Source organism: Oncorhynchus nerka, linkage group LG4 (genome assembly GCF_034236695.1).
Source record: "Oncorhynchus nerka isolate Pitt River linkage group LG4, Oner_Uvic_2.0, whole genome shotgun sequence".
In the NCBI taxonomy this organism is placed as follows: Eukaryota; Metazoa; Chordata; class Actinopteri; order Salmoniformes; family Salmonidae; genus Oncorhynchus; species Oncorhynchus nerka.
In genome coordinates, this window is record NC_088399.1 from 80,468,218 (window position 1) to 80,489,419 (window position 21,202).

The following is a 21,202-nucleotide window of genomic DNA, read 5'->3' on the forward strand; positions in this document are numbered from 1 at the left end:
ATATCCACTGACCTTTAACCTGCTCTCTTCTTCTAGCCAGCCTGTCCCATCACCCTGTGATGTCACCCTCTCTTAACCATCTATCTCTCTCTCTCTCTAATTCAATTCAAATGGATTTATTGGCATGGGAAACATATGTTTACATTGCCAAAGTAAGTGAAATGTTCTAAAAGTTCAAAACTAATAGAGACATTTTAAATGTCATATTATGTCTATATGCAGTGTTGTAACGATGTGAAAATAGTTATTCTCTCTCTCTCTATGCTCTTTCTATCTTCCTGTTCCACCTACTTGTCCCTCTCTCGCTTTCTGCTGCCATCCCAACTCACACCCTCTGTCTCCCGCATCCACTGGGGGGGAGAGATAGAGAGAGACCTGGGTTAAGTGACAAATATTGTATATCAGGACATCTTAAGGTGTGTGTGTGTGTGTGTGTGTAGCGGTTTCTTTATGTGAGGAAGATAACATTTGAAAAGCACTTACTTTCTACAGTCTCTGTCGGGGTTAACTGCCCTGGTATTCAGCTATGCATATCTCAGATCTCACTATTCTTTACCACACAAATGCATCTAACTCTCTCTGTCTCTCTCTCAATGTGTGTGTGTGTGTGTGTGTGTGTGTGTGTGTGTGTGTGTGTGTGTGTGTGTGTGTGTGTGTGTGTGTGTGTGTGTGTGTGTGTGTGTGTGTGTGTGTGTGTGTGTGTGTGTGTGTGTGTGTGTGTCTGTATAATGCAACCCTCACGTCTGGGAGGCTTTTATTGATAAGATATACACTGAGTGTACAAAACATTAAGATTTTTCCATGTCACATGCGCTGAATACAACAGGTGTAGACCTTACTGTGACATGCTTACAAGCCCTTAAACAACAATGCAGTTCAAGAAATAGAGTTCCGAAAATATTTACGAAATAAACTACACTTCTACACTTCATCTACCCTTCAATCAGTGTAGATGAAGGGGAGGAGACAGGTTAAAGAAGGATTTTTAAGCCTTGAGACAATTGAGACATGCATTGTGTGTGTGTGCCATTCAGAGGTTGTATGATCAAGACAAAATATTGAAATGCCTTGAATGGGGTACGGTAGCAGGTGCCTTTGAATGGGGTACGGTAGCAGGTGCCTTTGAATGGGGTATGGTAGTAGGTGCCTTTGAACGGGGTATGGTAGTAGGTGCCTTTGAACGGGGTATGGTAGCAGGTGCCTTTGAATGGGGTATGGTAGTAGGTGCCTTTGAATGGGGTATGGTAGTAGGTGCCTTTGAATGGGGTATGGTAGTAGGTGCCTTTGAACGGGGTATGGTAGTAGGTGCCTTTGAACGGGGTATGGTAGCAGGTGCCTTTGAATGGGGTATGGTAGTAGGTGCCTTTGAATGGGGTATGGTAGTAGGTGCCTTTGAACGGGGTATGGTAGTAGGTGCCTTTGAATGGGGTATGGTGGTACGTGCCTTTGAATGGGGTATGGTAGCAGGTGCCTTTGAATGGGGTACGGTAGCAGGTGCCTTTGAATGGGGTATGGTAGTAGGTGCCTTTGAATGGGGTATGGTAGTAGGTGCCTTTGAACGGGGTATGGTAGTAGGTGCCTTTGAATGGGGTATGGTGGTACGTGCCTTTGAATGGGGTATGGTAGCAGGTGCTTTTGAACGGGGTATGGTCGCAGGTGCCTTTGAACGGGGTATGGTGGCAGGTGCCTTTAAACGGGGTATGGTAGCAGGTGCCTTTGAACGGGGTATGGTGGCAGGTGCCTTTGAACGGGGTATGGTAGCAGGTTCCTTGGAACGGGGTATGGTGGTAGGTGCCTTTGAACGGGGTATGGTGGTAGGTGCCAGGCACAAGACCAACAGAGTTTTATTGGTAGATTTGAGGTGGTGGACTTTAGTTTCACCCATTAGTTTGTTTAGTTTTTTTTACCCCAAAGCTGGCCTGATCCTGAACAAATAAAATGTTCCTATTTCCCATTCTTCCAAAAGGAAGGGACAGTAAAAGGGCCGTTCCCATTAGGGACAGGAAATATCCATAATGGTCCTGACCTAAAAGCTGGATCTGTCAACCTCAGACCGCTCTCTGTGCTGTCTGGCTTTTCTCTTTTCCCAGCATGTGGTCACTAGTGGAATGGGCAAGAATGCCTGGTGACATTTATGAAATGTGTCCTTAGCTGTTAGCGATATGTCATTCAGGACCATTACACCATTAGCCTAGCGCTGATGCCCTGGAGCTAGGGATCAGTGTGTAGAGTTTATTTCCCAGCTAATGTGGTTAATGGAGAGGACACTTTCACCTTGCTATCAGCTGCCCCAACTCAGCAATGTAGAGGATGTGTGTGTGTGTGTGTGTGTGTGTGTGTGTGTGTGTGTGTGTGTGTGTGTGTGTGTGTGTGTGTGTGCGTGTGTGTGTGTGTGTGCGTGTGTGCGTGTGTGCGTGTGTGCGTGTGTGTGCGTGTGTGCGTCTGTGTGCGTCTGTGTGCGTGTGTGCGTGCGTGCGTCTGTGTGCGTGTGTGTGTGCGTGTGCAGCATGAACGCAGGCACTGTATGGCTGCATGTCTCTACGTATGTAGCTACAAATAATATCGGTATTACTCTTTCACTCACTTAACATAACTCAGTTGTCATGTGGTTGCAGTGGACCATCCAAACACACAAAGTTTCACACACATCCACATCCAGACACCCAGGCAGGGTCTGGGTCTTGGAGCAAAGCTTAGAATCCGCAGCCCAGCTTGAGCAGCTTATCCTGGGCCAGAGAGAAGGCGGGCAGGGGGAGGAGGATTAACCACCATGTTTAGTAGAAGAGGGAGAGAGGGAGGGATGAAGGGAGGGATGCAGGGATAGACAGACAGAGAGAGAGAGAGAGATGGAGGGATTTAGAGGCATTGCTTCCATAATAGGCAGTTTACAGTGGAGGCAGGGATCGCCGGTTAATCGTGTTTACTTCCAACAGCTGGAGAGACCAGGGAGAGGAGGAGGAAGAGAAGAGGGAGAGAGACCAGGGAGAGGGAAAGGAGGGCGAGAGACCAGGGGGTGGGGGTGGAGGAGAGGAGGGAGACAGAGAGACCAGGGAAAGGGAAAGGAGGGCGAGAGATCATGGAGGGGGGGGGGAGAGAGAGAGACCAGGGAGAGGGGGAGGAGAGGGCATGGAGAGAAAGAGACCAGGGAGAGAGGGAGGGGATAGTTAAGAGAGGAGAGAAACCTACAATCAGTATCAATGGGAGTTGATTGTGGAGTTTAGTCTGTCTTCCCTCTGGTCCCACTCTCACAGGGATAGTGTGTAGTGAGCTATTTACATAGCTCACTGCACGGAAATAGGGTGAACCATGGAGTAAAACAGACAGATAGGAGAGAAAGAAAGATAGGGAAACAAGATAGAGGTTGAGAAGGGTATTCAAGGGTTGCACATTTCATCACAATACTGTTTTGAACATTTCTTTTAGGATTGATGCCCAGCTGAGCGTTCTACTCAATGCAGTCTCAATGGGTGCTGAGGATGATATAGTCTAAAATGCATTACTGTGGTTTGAAAGCACATTGATATTTCAAAAGGAGGAAAATGATTTGTAGGAGGCTTTTGCCGTGGTCATGATGTCTTCAGATGGACTTTAGATGCAGTATAACTTTAGCTACTGTAGCTAGCTAAGATTGAGGGCAGCACTAACATTATCTTTGGTAGCTCTTTCTGACAAACCTTACTGTTGTAGCTCATGGCAACATTGTAATTTCTCTAAATAAATTTGACGACATGATAATGATAGCCACTTTAGCAATGTCATCGTATTTCCAGCCCACTGTGGTGCAAATGTGACAAAACAGTCAGAGTTTTTTGGGGCATTAACCATCAGTCAGACATCAATATGCTTCGTCAGTCAGACGTCAATATGCTGCGTCAGTCAGACGTCAATATGCTGCGTCAGTCAGATGTCAATATGCTACGTCAGTCAGACATCAATATGCTTCGTCAGTCAGACGTCAATATGCTTCGTCAGTCAGACGTCAATATGCTGCGTCAGTCAGATGTCAATATGCTTCGTCAGTCAGACGTCAATATGCTTCGTCAGTCAGACGTCAATATGCTTCGTCAGTCAGACGTCAATATGCTGCGTCAGTCAGATGTCAATATGCTTCGTCAGTCAGACATCAATATGCTGCGTCAGTCAGATGTCAATATGCTTCGTCAGTCAGACATCAATATGCTGCGTCAGTCAGACGTCAATATGCTGCGTCAGTCAGACGTCAATATGCTTGGTCAGTCAGACATCAATATGCTGCGTCAGTCAGATGTCAATATGCTTCGTCAGTCAGACGTCAATATGCTTCGTCAGTCAGACGTCAATATGCTTGGTCAGTCAGACATCAATATGCTGCGTCAGTCAGATGTCAATATGCTGCGTCAGTCAGACGTCAATATGCTTCGTCAGTCAGACGTCAATATGCTGCGTCAGTCAGATGTCAATATGCTGCGTCAGTCAGATGTCAATATGCTGCGTCAGTCAGATGTCAATATGCTGCGTCAGTCAGATGTCAATATGCTTCGTCAGTCAGACGTCAATATGTCAGATGTCAATATGCGCGTCAGTCAGATGTCAATATGCTGCGTCAGTCAGACGTCAATATGCTTCGTCAGTCAGACATCAATATGCTGCGTCAGTCAGATGTCAATATGCTGCGTCAGTCAGATGTCAATATGCTTCGTCAGTCAGACGTCAATATGCTGCGTCAGTCAGATGTCAATATGCTGCGTCAGTCAGATGTCAATATGCTGCGTCAGTCAGACGTCAATATGCTGCGTCAGTCAGACGTCAATATGCTGCATCATCTGTAGAATGTTGATAAGAACAGCAACGACGGAGGTGTAACCATGAATAGAGAGAGAGACAGAGAAGGAGAAATTGAAAGAAAAGGTTGATTGGCTGACGAGGAATGATGGAGAGGATGTGAGGAGGTAAATTGCCAGAAGCTCCACCCTTCTGGACGTGTAAAGGACGGATGCATTGAAATGTCTGGTGTATGTGTGTGTGTGTGTGTGTGTGTGTGTGTGTGTGTGTGTGTGTGTGTGCGTGTGTGTGTGTGTCAACATTCAGTCATGGAACCTTAGAAGGATTAGCAGATAAAACAGATCCGGAGATACTGTCATAAACACACACACACACACACACACACACACACACACACACACACACACACACACACACACACACACACACACACACACACACACACACACACACACACACACACACACTGACAAACACACACACACATCCATAGTCAAAGCTGAGTCTTGCCCCTGAGGACGGACCTGCCCTGCATGTTAAGAGTGTCTGTAGCAAGCAGTCTGAAGGACAAACACTCCCCTCTGGGAATGTGTGTGTGTGTGTGTGTGTGTGTGTGTTGCAGGCTTGGCTTCATGGTGGGGTTTTGCATTGGCTCATAGTGATAGATAGAGTGCTACCAACCAGCTACAGTATATCATGCTAACCTTCCACCTCATCCCTGCCAATAAAACAACACCACTCTGTGATTACAGTCCTGATGACTTTTATCATTGCCTTTTAATGAATTCTGATGTCTCCCTGGGATATCGGCGTGTTGATCTCCAGCATTAAGGGATAGTCCACTACAAAATTCTAGATGACACAAAATGCATCATTATCATCATCACAGTTTTTGCTCTGTACTGAAAGTGCTTGAAAATTTGCTGACGTGTGTGAATTTATACGTGTGCTTACTTACATGTGTCAATGCGTGTGTGTGTGTGTGTGTGTGTGTGTGTGTGTGTGTGTGTGTGTGTGTGTGTGTGTGTGTGTGTGTGTTTGAGCCCTAGACCATCACACACACTAAGCTGCAAACAATCCATATCTTGGACCTGACCCACAACAGAGTAATCAAACAGAATCACTCCTCTTCATTCTCTCTTTTCTATCTACTGATTGCTCCTTTCTCTCTCTGCCTGGTCAATTATTTTCTCTTTGTAAAAGAGAGTTTAGAACTAAATCTCTTTCTCTCTCTCTATCTGTCTTTCTGCTCTCTATCTCTTTTTCTGTTAGTTTTTCATTTTCATTTTTTTTAAAAATTGCATTCTATGTTTGCTCTGTTTTTTTGTGTAAATTCTTTCCAATGTGTCAAGTAATTATCTTTTAGTTTTCTCATGATTTGGTTGGCTGTAATCTAATCTCTCTGTCTGTCTTTCTGTTCTCTCTCTCTCTCTCTCTCTCTCTGAGGCTCAGGCTATATACATATGTGTCTGTCAATCTGACTCTAACTCTCTGGATATGAACACAGTACGAACGCTAAATTAGTGTCAGACATCATGGGTTACAACACACTCTCACACTCACACTCCCAGGCCGGACTCTCTCTATCTTCTCTATCTTTCTCTCTCTTTCTTGTGCTTTTGTCTCTCTTCTTCTCACTTTTTTCTCTCTCTCGCTCTCTCTCTCTCTCTCTCTCTCTCTCTCTCTCTCTCTCTCTCTCTCTATTCTCTCTCTTCTCTCGACACAGTAAGAAACCCTTGAATTCCAAAACGTCAACCTCATGAAAGCCATTAAAGGCTTAAATAAAACAATTCAATTTAATTAACGTATTTTCCTTTTCAAAGACAGCCTTATTTGTCATGTCTTGTGTAGCTCTTATTTCATGTTTTTTTATAGGTTACACTCTGCTTTCTCAAAATACTACTTAGCCTATCAGGGGACATGTTTCAGCTAACCATACTGTATAACATGTATACAGTTTACACAACTACAGCTGCAGTGCACTGCAACACCATCTTCAGGATCTCATTATCTAAGTCCCATATGGGCTCTGGTCAAGTGTAGTGCACGATATAGGGAATAGGGTGACATTTGGGACACACACTAAGTGTTCACATAGAGTAAATACAGCTCAACAGACAGAGTGTAGACTGTAAAGAGATGAAAGAATGGTCTTAATCAGCTGATCCACTACAGGTCAGATGTATAGTTGTGTTATCCATATCGGACTACGGACAAGAGATCCCTCTCAACATCGAAGATCAACAAACTGTGCTGACCTGACTAGATAGAGGGAGACGTACGACACAGACTGCATCCCATTCCTTTAACAGTGCACTACTTTTGACCAGACCCATAGTGCTCATTTGGGATGTGTACATAGAAAGAGTCATAAAATGGAGTCAGCATGTTGGGTGGGACAGATAGGAAGATGTGCAGATGGAGAGAGTGTGAAAATGGAGACAGCATATCGGATGGGACAGGTTGGAAGATGTGCAGATGGAGAGAGTGTGAAAATGGAGACAGCATATCGGATGGGACAGGTTGGAAGATGTGCAGATGGAGAGTGTGAAAATGGAGACAGCATATCGGATGGGACAGGTTGGAAGATGTGCAGATGGAGAGAGTGTGAAAATGGAGACAGCATATTAGATGGGACAGGTAGGAAGATGTGCAGATGGAGAGAGTGTGAAAATGGATTCAGCATATTGGATGGGACAGGTTGGAAGATGTGCAGATGGAGAGAGTGTGAAAATGGAGTTGATGAATGATCTGTGACTCTATAAGGGCCAGAGACATTTTATTAACCCTCTATTTCTGTACCCCTCCCCTCTCTCTCTCTCTCTCTCTCTCTCTCTCTCTCTGTGCAGGAAATGGGTCCGTCCAGTATGCCCTCTGTGCCCCTCATGGTGGGCTGTGGGGTCTCCTGCAGCGCTCTGCTTATCCTGTTGCTCATCTATGCTGCCTTCTGGAGGTGAGCAAACACAAACACACATACATACACACAAACACACACACACACAAACAAACACACACTTTCTCTCACACCGTCACACACAAAAACACCCACTTTCTCTGGAACTCACAACCACACACACGCACATACACACACACACAAAAACACAGACTTTCTCTGGAACACACACACAAAAAAACATACACTTTCTCTCGAACACGCACACACACACACGCACACACACACACACACACACACGCACACGCACACGCACACACACACACATGAAAAAAAAACTTTCTCTGGAACACAACCACACATCCCTGCATGGGGCTACACCCCCCGAGTCACTGCCAGTCTTCACATATCTATTTCTGGGCTGTTAGAGGAGGCTTGTTTCTGCAGACTCTTACCATAAGAGATTAGGCCAGAGGGAGAAAATCCCGGGTTGGCTCGACAGTGGAGCAGTCCACTCCAAAACTCCAATTAGGCCTAATGGAGAACCAATGGGCGAAGGCATAGCCAGACTCTCAGACTGGGGAGATTAACTGTGTGTGAGAGAGGAGGGGGAGATATGGAGAGTGACATCAGTGGTAGACAAGGAGGGAGAGAGAGAGATCATGAAGGAGGGACAGAGAGCGAGAGACTGTGATGGAGGGATGGAGAGAGGGGGAGAGAGAGCGACCGTGAAGGAGGGATGGATATAGAGAGAGATTGTGAAGGAAGAACGGAGAGAGAGAGGGAGAGAGAGAGATTGTGAAGGAGGGATGGAGAGAGAGAGATTGTGAAGGAGGGATGGAGAGAGAGAGGGAGAGAGAGATTGTGAAGGAGGGATGGAGAGAGGGAGAGAGAGAGATTGTGAAGGAGGGATGGAGAGAGGGAGAGATTAGTGGTTAGAGCCTAGTAGTTAGAGCCTAGTAGTTAGAGTTTTGGGCCAGTAACCGAAAGGTTGCTAGATCGAATCCCCGAGCTAAACAAGGCAGTTAACCCACTGTTCCTAGACCGTCATTGTAAATAAGAATTTGTTCTTTACTGACTTGCCTAGTTAAAGAAAGGTCAAATTAAAATGAGCACATGACCATGTTCAGGAAAGGAATCAGTCCATCAGTTCAACTTCATCGCTTCACATTTTGTTTCCCCTCTTTCCTTCTTCCTTCTTTCTCTTCTTCTTTTCATTCTTTCTGCATCTTTCTCTTTGTCTCTAAGGTATATTCGTTCAGAGAGGTCTATCATCTTGGTCAACTTTTGTCTCTCCATCCTGGCCTCCAACATCTTGATACTGGTTGGACAGTCCCAGACACTCAGCAAGGTGAGAACAGAACACACACACACGCACACACACACGCAAACATGCACGCACGCACGCACGCACGCACACACACTGGCCATCAGTTCAGTTATAGTCATGTTACACATTGTACTGTTGTTTATCTATTCTAGTAGATTATTTTGAAGAGCCTCAATCAGGTGTCAAAACTATTTTAGGTAGATTACTACTCACCTCTGTTCTGTCAACTGTTGTTGATGATTATCACTCCTACCTTCTCATTCCCTTTATCTGTTTCTTCTTTCCTACACCTTCATCACTGTCTGTCACCCCCCCCCCCCTCTCTCTCTCTACAGGGCCTGTGTACTGTGACTGCTGCTTTCCTTCATTTCTTCTTCTTGGCATCGTTCTGCTGGGTACTGACAGAGGCGTGGCAGTCTTACCTGGCTGTGATTGGCAAGATGAGGACACGCCTCATACGCAAACGCTTCCTGTGCCTGGGCTGGGGTAGGTACACACACACACAGGCATGCACAAACATAAAAACGGACGCACACACTCACAAACATAAACACACACATAAACCCACACAAACATATCTCAACCATACAGGGTCTCCATACTGGAATAAAGGTGAAAGTTCACAATAACTTCCATCTTCCCATCCACATACATTAGGTGGGGAAATGATTCTGATCATTTTAATTCTGCCACACTGTACAGTCAATCAGTGTCCTGTTGAATGCGTCTCCTGTACAACAACCTCATGCCTTGCTAAAGGAGATGACAGAGGATAAGAAATGCTATTGGATAACATCTCCTCTGACAGAAGCAAGATCCAGGGAGATAGAACCTAGCAATTACAAGCAATGGAATCCCTGCTCCTATTCATCCCCTGTTCTTATCCCTTATCCATCCACCTATCTGATCCATTAAGTCACTGATGCCCTTAGCGGATATAGAGTCCCAAATTACACCTTATTCCCTATTTAGTACACTATATTTGACAATATTCCATATTTAGTGCACTACTTTTGACCAGGGTGTTCTGGTCAAATGTAGTGAACTAAATTAGGAATAGGGTTCCATTTGGGATTTAGCCATAGCAATGCTGGGATGTATGAATGCCATAAAGTCACATAGATTGAGAAAACATGAAACGGTATTAAAGGGAGGGAGGGAGGGAGGGAGGGAGATAGATGAGAACAACTTATCAGGGATACGTCCCTAGATGTTGCAATTTTAACTCGAATACTGATCGAAATCAGTCACCATGACAACGGCAGATTGTGCAGAGTCGTGAGGGAGTGTGTGTGATGTGTGTTTGTGTTTGAAAAGGCATCATATTTATGTAACGTTAGCACCCCACCCAGTCACACCACATCTCTTTTTGTAATGTGTGATTTTCTAATTGCAGTTCATTTGCTGGCATTGTCACAGCTTTGTTAATTACATTAATATTACAGTCAAACTCATTAAGGACCCAGCATTATTTTTTGACACACACACAAACACTTTCTCTATCTCACTCACAAACATACGCGCATGCACACACACACACACACACACACACACACACACACACACACACACACACACACACACACACACACTGGTCAAGGAAGCACAATGCATCACAGAAGAAAATCCTCTTGTCGTAGAGTGAGATGAAAACAGCAGCCACTGGACAGGGACCCTACGGAGTATGTTAACCAAGGCTGTAATACCCTTAGTAGTGAACTCTGATCCTTACTAGGCCTACTTCTCCTGCCTCGGGCTAGTCCCTGTTAACATCCCTAGATACATCCATTAACTAAGAGAGAGTGACGAGAGGAGGTAAGTCCCCATTATGTCCATGTGTATTTCAGTCACACGTTACATGTCCGAGTTCAATTACAGTACATTTTCTTGGTCTAACTGAATTTCAATGTTGCAAAATAGCACATTGTGTTGATGTATTGTCAAGAGGATACATCTATTCTCTTGCTGAAATATATTTGTTATCTCCCCCATCATCCTCTCCTTTAATCATCCTCTCTCTCCCTATCATCCTCTCTCCCCATCATCCTCTCTCCCCATCATCCTCTCTCCCTATCATCATCCTATCTCCCCCTATCATCCTTTCCTCTTATCATCCTCTCCTTTAATCATCCTTTCTCCCTATCATCATCCTATCTCCCTTCTCCCTTCTCTCTTGCTTCCTCTCTCCCTCCCTCGGTCCTGCTCCCGCTCCCGCTTCCTCTCTCTCTCTCTCTCTCTCTCTCTCTCTCTCTCTCTCACTCACTCACTCACCACTCACTCACTCACTCACCACCACCACTCACCACTCACCACTCACCACCACTCACCACTCACCACCACCACCACCACCACTCACTCACTCTTTCTTTCTTTCTCACTTCCCTTTCTTTCTCTCTCTCTCTCTCTCTCTCTCTCTCTCTCTCTCTCTCTCTCTCTCTCTCTCAATTCAATCAATATCAATGAGCTTTATTGGCATGGGAAACATATGCTTGCATTGCCAAAGCAAGTGAAATAGATAATACATCTCTCTCTCTTTCTCTCTTAGGTCTCCCAGCCCTGGTGGTTGCTGTGTCAGTAGGTTTCACTAGAGCCAGAGGTTACGGTACACCCAGCTAGTGAGTACACACTTTCACCTTTCACCCTTTGCCTATGACCTGTGACGTCTTAACCTCATACCCAACATGGCTTTTCATCATTAGCACTCTGTGTTTCTGAGTATGGTAATGTGATTTGCAGTGCACTTTTCAATGGTAACTGAGAATTAACATGCATGTATATATACCTATTGATTATAGAAGAATATAACTTCCAAATGCCCCATTAGCTTTGTTCAGCTGTCGTACCCCATCAGAACACAATGTAAATGTAAACAAGCACTGTATAGCCTCAAACCACGGTTAAAACTATACTTTGGGTGGTCAGTCCTTGCATCCATAGCTCTATGAATTTGAGAGTGGTTACGAATACACACACACACCACACACAAATAGACTGCAGCTGTGAACATTTAACTCTTCGCATACAGTATTTTAAAGAGCCAGGGAAGAGGCTTTTTACAGCACGAGCAGACGACCCTGCATGACCTTTCATTGGATCTAGACCAAGGACTTGAACTCCACTGTACAAAAACTCCCACGTTTCCATTTACCCTGCACTTTAGAGACTCAAAGATCAAGGATATCAACAAGTTGTGTATGGTCATGTGATTTGCAGTGCACTTTGGGTCATACATACAGAGCCTTCAGAAAGTTCACACCTCTTGACTTTTTCCACATGTTGTTGTGTTACAGACGGAATAAAAAATGTCCTAGACTGGCCTACACTGCTCTACACTGGCCTACACTGGCCTACACTGCTCTACACTGGCCTACACTGGCCTACACTGTCCTACACTGGCCTACACTGCTCTACACTGGCCTACACTGGCCTACACTGGCCTACACTGCTCTACACTGGCCTACACTGGCCTACACTGCTCTACACTGGCCTACACTGGCCTACACTGCTCTACACTGGCCTACACTGGCCTACACTGCTCTACACTGGCCTACACTGGCCTACACTGGCCTACACTGCTCTACACTGGCCTACACTGGCCTACACTGCTCTACACTGGCCTACACTGGCCTACACTGCTCTACACTGGCCTACACTGGCCTACACTGCTCTACACTGGCCTACACTGGCCTACACTGGCCTACACTGGCCTACACTGGCCTACACTGCTCTACACGGGCCTACACTGGCCTACACTGCTCTACACTGGCCTACACTGGCCTACACTGCTCTACACTGGCCTACACTGGCCTACACTGCTCTACACTGGCCTACACTGGCCTACACTGGCCTACACTGGCCTAACCCATAATGTCTAAGTGGAATTATGTTTTTACAAAATTAAAAGCTCAAATGTCTTGAGTCAATAAGTAGCCAACCCCTTTTTTTTATGGCAAGCCTAAATAAGTTTAGTAAACATTTGCTTAACAAGTCATATAATAAGTTGCATGGACTCATTGTGCAATAATAGTGTTTAATATGATTTTTGAATGACTACCTCATCTCTGTATCCCACACGTACAAATGTCCCTCAGTCATGCAGTGAATTTCAAACACTGGTCCAACCACAAAGATCAGGTAGGTCTTCCAATTCCTCGCTAAGAAGGAACCTATTGGTAGATTGGTTAAAAAACAAGCTTTAATTGAATACCCTTTAAGCATAGTTATTAATTACACTGTGGATGATGTATCAATACACCCAGTCACTACAAAGATACAGGCTAACTCAGTTGCCGGAGAGGAAGGAAAGCGCTCAGGGATTTCACCATGATGCAATGGTAACTTCAAAAGAGCGACAGAGTTTAATGGCTTTGATAGAAGAAAACTGAGAATAGTTCAACAACATTGTAGTTCCTTCACAATACGAACCTAAATGGCAGAGTGAAAAGATGGAAGCCTGTACAGAATAACACATTTCAAAACATGCATCCTGTTTGCAGTTAGGTACAAAAGTAAAACTGCAGAAAAGGTGACTAAGAAATGTACGTTATGTTCTGAATACAAAGCATTATCTTTGGTGTGAATCCAACACAACACATCACTGAGTACCACTCTTCATATTTTCAAGCATGGTGGCGGCTGCTTGTCATCGGCAATGACTAGGGAGTTTTTTGGGGATAAAAAGAAATGGAATAGAGCTTAGCACAGGCAAAATCCTAAAGGAAAACCCTGTTCAGTCTGTTCCAACAGACACTGGAAGACAAATTCACCTTTCAGCAGGACAATAACCTAAAACACAAGGCCAAATATACACTGGAGTTGCTTACCAAGATGACATTGAAAGTTCCTGAGTGGCCTAGTTACAGTTTGAACTTAAATCAACTTGAAAATCTATGGCAAGACTTGAAAATGGCTGTCTAACAATGACGAACAACCAATTTGACAGAGCTTGAAGAATTTAGAAAATAATAATGTGCCAATATTGTACAATCCAGGTGTGCAAAGCTCTTAGAGACTTACCCAGAACGACTCACAGCTCTAATCACTGCCAGAAGGTGATTCTAACATGTATTGACTCAGGGGTCTGAATACCTTTGTAAATGAGATATTTACGTATTTCATTATTAATACATTTACATACATTTCTAAAAACATGTTTTGACTTTGTCATTATCAGGTATTGTGTGTAGATGAGAGTAGAAAAATATATTTTATATGTTTTGAATTCAGGCTGTAACACAACAAAATGTTAAATGAGTCAAAGGGTATGAATGTTAATCCCCTAAGTAAATACAGGTTTTAATTGCCTGCATTGGAAGTCTTAGGTACCCCTAAAGACAAATAGCAAAGTGGTTCTCACACATAGGTACTAGTCATTAAACACAGACTAAAATACTTTTGACAGAGCAGGGCTTATGCGCTAAAGAAGTTTTACATTCATAATAATGCTTTTTTCTCTCTCTCTTATTTTAGTTGTTGGCTGTCCTTGGAAGGCGGGCTTCTCTACGCCTTTGTCGGTCCTGCAGCCGTCATCGTATTGGTGGGTACCCACTTTTATCCCTGTTCTCATTGGTCATTCTGGCTCTCTGTCGGCAGGCTTGTCCCGCCTCTGAACTTATCATCCTCCCTTTAGCTATTTGTTATGCCTGTCGTACAGATCAGAAAGGGGTCAGAACTACATATGGTTTAGATGGCCCCTGAGGGTTGACATACCGTAGCAACTTTTTTTTACCACTCTAGGTCCTCATCAGGCTCCCATCACTGGAGGACAGGAGGAAGATAAACACCAGAAAGTCATTCATTTGTTTATTTGCCACTAGTGGTTTCTTTCAGAGTTACCCGTGTCAGACAACAATGGAGGAGAACATTTACAGAGAAAGCATTCTCCAATGTGCCACGACACAATCCTATCTCCTAGCTGTCTCTTCACATTCTACCGTGCCTCACTGGCATCCCTATGTTGAGGGCTAAACATGATTTACTTGTTCATTGTTTGACTAACTGTGATCTGGTACTTAGAACCCTCCTTCAGCCTTTTCAAGGTTTCCATTACTGTAAAGCATGAGTTCACTTCTTTAGGCATAGATACAGTAGATTTATCGGAGTCAATACAGTACTAAGAGAAAATTGTATAGATGTGTCACAGCTTTCTTCCTGGGAAGGAGAGGCGGACCAAAACGCAGCGTGGTTATAGTTCATGGTTCTTTAATAAGAAAACTCAAACATGAACAAACTACAAAACAATAAACATGAAAACCATAACAGTCCTAACTGGTGCAATAAAACACAGGAAACAATCACCCACAAAATACCCAAAGAATATGGCTGCCTAAATATGGCTCCCAATCAGAGACAACGATAAACACCTGCCTCTGATTGAGAACCAATCCAGGCAACCATAGACTTACCTAGACACCTAAAAGAACACAACCCCATAAATCTACAAAAACCCCTAGACAAGATAAAAACACATAAATCACCCATGCCACACCCTGACCTAACCAAAATAATAAAGAAAACAAAGATAACTAAGGGCGTGAAAAGATGTGTGTGTGCTATGCAACTTGCAAGTTGTTATAAAATAGGTAGAAAGATGTTCATTGGAAACAATGGTCCTCCTGGTAATCCTTCTAAAACTCCAAGGTACACCTCTATATTTTGTTGATAAGCCTTTATTAAAACAATAACAATATTCTACTTTGCAGAGAGTAGAATGCCTCTGTGGCTTTGTTAATAACGGATATCTATACCTTATGCTTCTTTGTAGGATTAGTGGCAGCTTGCGGGAGTTCCTGTGTCAATACGCACACTATCAATTATCCAGATGAACACAGGCACTATATTACAACTGTGTGTGTGTGTGTATGTGGGTCGGTGTGTGTGTATGTGCATGTGGGTATATGTGTTTGTGACAAACCAGTTGTTTGCAATGTGTGTGTGTACATCTATAGCTACTGTTTGTCCCTGCTCACCTTGTGTTGTGTTCGGGTAGCCCCTCAAACAAACAGATGTAATTGAGAGGGGTACATCAGAGGAACACAGGCCTCCCCCAGGATGACCGTCTAATTAATGAAGAAAATAATCAATCTAGCCTTCGGCAAATAACGGGGCTGGAGACCGGCGTCTCCCACGGTAATGGGGCCGGACATGACGGGAATGTCAACAGGAAGGAAAGACGCAGATGAAAGCATCAAACAACATGGAAGACATGAACATCTAAAACAAATCAGTGCAGATTTATGGTTGAAAATGAGAGATCAATGAAGTGCTCAGTGCCGTAGAGATATAGATTACTATCGAAAGACAAGAAATGAAAAATAAATGTTTCTGCTGTATCAATGCAGTCAAAACGAAGGTTAGTATGGAAAAACATTCAATCAGAAAACAGACGGAGGTCGCGGAGTAAAGATCACTAATCTCTTTTCTAAACTCCTTTCTTTTCTCAAGGTGAATAAAGGTTTTCTATGGCAGGCAGTGGGAGTAGACTGACATAAAGAGAGACAAGGGATTCAATTTGGTAGGACAAGGTTAGGGTCAGGTGAGTGAAAGAAAGAGAGAAGGGAGAGAGTGGAGGGGAAGGAGTAGAGAGGGGGAGGAGTAGAGAGGGGAAGGAGTAGAGAGGGGAAGGAGTAGAGAGGGGGAGGAGTAGAGAGGGGAAGGAGTAGAGAGGGGGAGGAGTAGAGAGGGGAAGGAGTAGAGAGGGTGAGGAGTAGAGAGGGGGGAGGAGTAGAGAGGGGAAGGAGTAGAGAGGGGAAGGAGTAGAGAGGGGGAGGAGTAGAGAGGGGGAGGAGTAGAGAGGGGAAGGAGTAGAGAGGGGAGGAGTAGAGAGGGGGAGGAGTAGAGAGGGGAAGGAGTAGAGAGGGGGAGGAGTAGAGAGGGGAAGGAGTAGAGAGGGGAGGAGTAGAGAGGGGAAGGAGTAGAGAGGGGAAGGAGTAGAGAGGGTGAGGAGTAGAGAGGGGGAGGAGTAGAGAGGGGGAGGAGTAGAGAGGGGAAGGAGTAGAGAGGGGAAGGAGTAGAGAGGGGAAGGGTAGAGAGGGGGAGGAGTAGAGAGGGGAAGGAGTAGAGAGGGTAAGGAGTAGAAAGGGGGAGGAGTAGAGAGGGGGAGGAGTAGAGAGGGGAAGGAGTAGAGAGGGGGAGGAGTAGAGAGGGGGAGGAGTAGAGAGGGGAAGGAGTAGAGAGGGAGAGGAGTAGAGAGGGTGAGGAGTAGAGAGGGGAGGAGTAGAGAGGGGAAGGAGTAGAGAGGGGAAGGAGTAGAGAGGGTAAGGAGTAGAGAGGGGGAGGAGTAGAGAGGGGAAGGAGTAGAGAGGGAAGGAGTAGAGAGGGGAAGGAGTAGAGATTGGAAGGAGTAGAGAGGGAAGGAGTAGAGAGGGGAAGGAGTAGAGAGGGGAAGGAGTAGAGAGGGGGAGGAGTAGAGAGGGGGAGGAGTAGAGAGGGGAAGAAGTAGAGAGGGGAAGGAGTAGAGAGGGGAAGGAGTAGAGATTGGAAGGAGTAGAGAGGGGAAGGAGTAGAGAGGGGAAGATGTAGAGAGGGGAAGGAGTAGAGAGGGGGAGCAAACGGGATCAGGATTAAGAGTGACATGTCACTGATGTGGAAAATCTCCCAGAAGGGCAGGATTTCCGAATGGAAAAGTGCTGCTTGGCTGGGGTATGTCTGTTTGCATGTGTGAATGAGTGGCTGGGTGCATGGGTGTGTGTGTATTGTGAATCAGTGGGTCAGGGATCACAGCTGTAAGGAAGCTTAATAGACCCCCTCTGTCCTAAACAGGACATGGTCGGGACAGAGGGGCGGAGACTCAAGACACAATCTGCCCACTTTTACTACATCACCCTGTCCATTGATTATGGTGATTGCAGAGCCTTGTCAAGAAGCCTGAATCAAATGACAATAAAACTGGACATGAATCTGATTATTTACTCTCTCTCTCTCTCTCTCTCTCTCTCTCTTTGTCTGTCTGTCTGTCTGTCTGTCGCTCTCTCTCTCTAGGTGAACATGCTGATTGGCATTGTGGTCTTCAACAAGCTCATGTCTCGAGATGGCATCTCGGACAAGTCTAAAAAGCAAAGAGCTGGGTAGGTAGACCAGACCTAGAACTATAAAACTAGAACAGTCTGCCTGTCTCACACCAACACACACCATGCATGGACCATTCATTTCATTTGTATTGTTGTATTAATGCATTGTTGGAGCTAGAACCATAAGCGTTTCGCTGCACCTGCAATAACATCTGCAAAATATGTGTCCACAACCATCTACATTCAATGCTCAGCATCTACCTGGAGGGGCAAGGACTCTTCACTGTTTTGGGATGATTTGATTATGCGTATACAATATTTACTTGTTCCCGCAATATAAATAGAGTGACTATAAACATGAATCAGGTCAATGGGTGTCTCTCTAGTGATTATATTTCTATGGTTCCTGCATCCCAATTTGTAAGTCGCTCTGGATAAGAGTGTCTGCTAAATGACTTAAATGTAATGTAAATGTCTTAAATGATCCTTATCTGCGTAAGAGATCTTATGGAGAAAGATGAGTCCCACAAAGATGCAGACAAAGAGAAACCATGAGTATGTCAACTCTTTTAAATAACCCTGAACACACAAATAGACTGCTGTCACGTCCGTCATAACGATGAGACCAAGGCGCAGCGTGAAAATAATTCACCTTTTAATAAAGAAACATCAAACAAACTAACAAAATAACAAAACGACCGTGACGCTATATAACACGAGTGCTGCCAGGCAACTACACAGACAATAACCCACAAAACCAAAATGGAAAATGGCAACCTAAATAGGATCCCCAATCAGAGACAACGATAAACAGCCGCCTCTGATTGGGAACCAATTCAGGCCACCATAGACCGACAACTGCAGTTTTAAGCCTTTAACTCTTCACATACAGTATGTTAATGAGCGAGTATAGAGGCTTTTTACACTCAGACAACCATTCATGACATTACCATACAAACACTCCTACACATTTTAATTTACCATGGTCTGTAGAGACTCAAACATCAAGGATGTCAACATCAATGACATAAATACCACTCAGTCTATTTGGACTCTACAGAGGCATTGCAGGAACATACAGTATATCTAGTAGCTACTGTGATAATGGCTTCCAGGGTGACATGATTGACTATGATAATGTGTAGATGATCTACAAACAGACTAAGGTCATGGACATGCATACAGTTTACATATAATGATTCATAATGCAGTCTCACATACACACACACACACACACACACATATGTATGGGCATATACACACACACATGCATCGACACAGATACACACACACATGCATCAACACAGATACACACACACGGGGACACAACACACACACACACAGTACAGTAGAGTGGTTTCCTCTACTCCCTGGTCTGTAATTCCATCAGCGGTGATTTGCCATTGGTACTAATCCAATGAGCAGAGATTTCAATGTCCTCCCAGCTAAATCCATGCTTTCATTTCCCTGAAAATTGATTTGATCTCTCGCTTCTCTCTCTTCTCTCTCTTCTCTCTCTTCTCTCCATTGTCCTGTGATGTCAAATCAATCTTGTTGCTAGGTGCTCTGGGGGTTAATGGTATAGTTCTCTATATGAGGGTTAATGGTATAGTTATCTATCTGAGGGTTAATGGTATAGTTATCTATCTGAGGGTTAATGGTATAGTTATCTATCTGAGGGTTAATGGTATAGTTATCTATATGAGGGTTAATGGTATAGTTATCTATCTGAGGGTTAATGGTATAGTTATCTATCTGAGGGTTAATGGTATAGTTCTCTATATGAGGGTTAATGGTATAGTTCTCTATCTGAGGGTTAATGGTATAGTTATCTATATGAGGGTTAATGGTATAGTTATCTATCTGAGGGTTAATGGTATAGTTATCTATATGAGGGTTAATGGTATAGTTCTCTATATGAGGGTTAATGGTATAGTTATCTATCTGAGGGTTAATGGTATAGTTATCTATCTGAGGGTTAATGGTATAGTTATCTATATGAGGGTTAATGGTATAGTTATCTATCTGAGGGTTAATGGTATAGTTATCTATCTGAGGGTTAATGGTATAGTTATCTATCTGAGGGTTAATGGTATAGTTATCTATCTGAGGGTTAATGGTATAGTTCTCTATTTGAGGGTTAATGGTATAGTTATCTATCTGAGGGTTAATGGTATAGTTATCTATCTGAGGGTTAATGATATAGTTCTCTCTCTAGGGGTTAATGGTATAGTTCTCTATATAAGGGTTAATGGTATAGTTATCTCTCTGAGGGTTAATGGTATAGTTATCTATCTGAGGGTTAATGGTATAGTTATCTATCTGAGGGTTAATGGTATAGTTATCTATCTGAGGGTTAATGGTATAGTTATCTATCTGAGGGTTAATGGTATAGTTCTCTATTTGAGGGTTAATGGTATAGTTATCTATCTGAGGGTTAATGGTATAGTTATCTATCTGAGGGTTAATGATATAGTTCTCTCTCTAGGGGTTAATGGTATAGTTCTCTATATAAGGGTTAATGGTATAGTTATCTCTCTGAGGGTTAATGGTATAGTTATCTATCTGAGGGTTAATGATATAGTTCTCTCTCTAGGGGTTAATGGTATAGTTCTCTATATAAGGGTTAATGGTATAGTTCTCTATATAAGGGTTAATGGTATAGTTCTCTCTCTAGGGGTTAATGGTATAGTTCTCTATATAAGGGTTAATGGTATAGTTCTCTATCTGCGGTCTAGATTGGCTTGTTCCCCGGAGCCGCTATGGGGATTAAGCCAGTTAACATACACACACAAAGGACATACACACACACACAGAGGACACACACATGCAGAAGACACACACACGCAGAGGACATACACACATGCACAGAGACAACAACACCCAAGGACAAGATCCCTCAGACACACACATGCACACAATGCACATCGGTCCCATCCCCCTGCAAACACTGAACCTTTTGGTGCAGTACGCTTCTGCTTAAATGGGCCTCACAAACAGAGAGATTGACAGACACACACACACACACACACACACACACACACACACTCACAGAAACATACACTTACACACACTGACACACACACACTCACAGAAACATACACTTACACACACTGACACACACACACACTCACAGACACATACACTTACACACACTGACACACACACTCACAGAAACATATACTTACACACACTGACACACACACACAC

General features: G+C 44.0%; 1 protein-coding gene across 4 annotated transcripts in view; it reads left to right on the forward strand.

Moving 5' to 3' along the window:
* Positions 1 to 21,202, forward strand: part of LOC115128812 (adhesion G protein-coupled receptor B2-like) — a 147,083-nt gene that overhangs the window by 66,773 nt on the left and 59,108 nt on the right. For all 4 annotated transcript variants that reach the window (XM_065017917.1, XM_065017918.1, XM_065017919.1 and 1 more), the window contains 6 exons: positions 7,611 to 7,714; positions 8,903 to 9,005; positions 9,320 to 9,470; positions 11,530 to 11,599; positions 14,454 to 14,520; positions 17,964 to 18,049. In XM_065017917.1, coding sequence (XP_064873989.1) covers positions 7,611 to 7,714; positions 8,903 to 9,005; positions 9,320 to 9,470; positions 11,530 to 11,599; positions 14,454 to 14,520; positions 17,964 to 18,049 — 581 coding nt within the window. The remainder of the gene's footprint in view (positions 1 to 7,610; positions 7,715 to 8,902; positions 9,006 to 9,319; positions 9,471 to 11,529; positions 11,600 to 14,453; positions 14,521 to 17,963; positions 18,050 to 21,202) is intronic.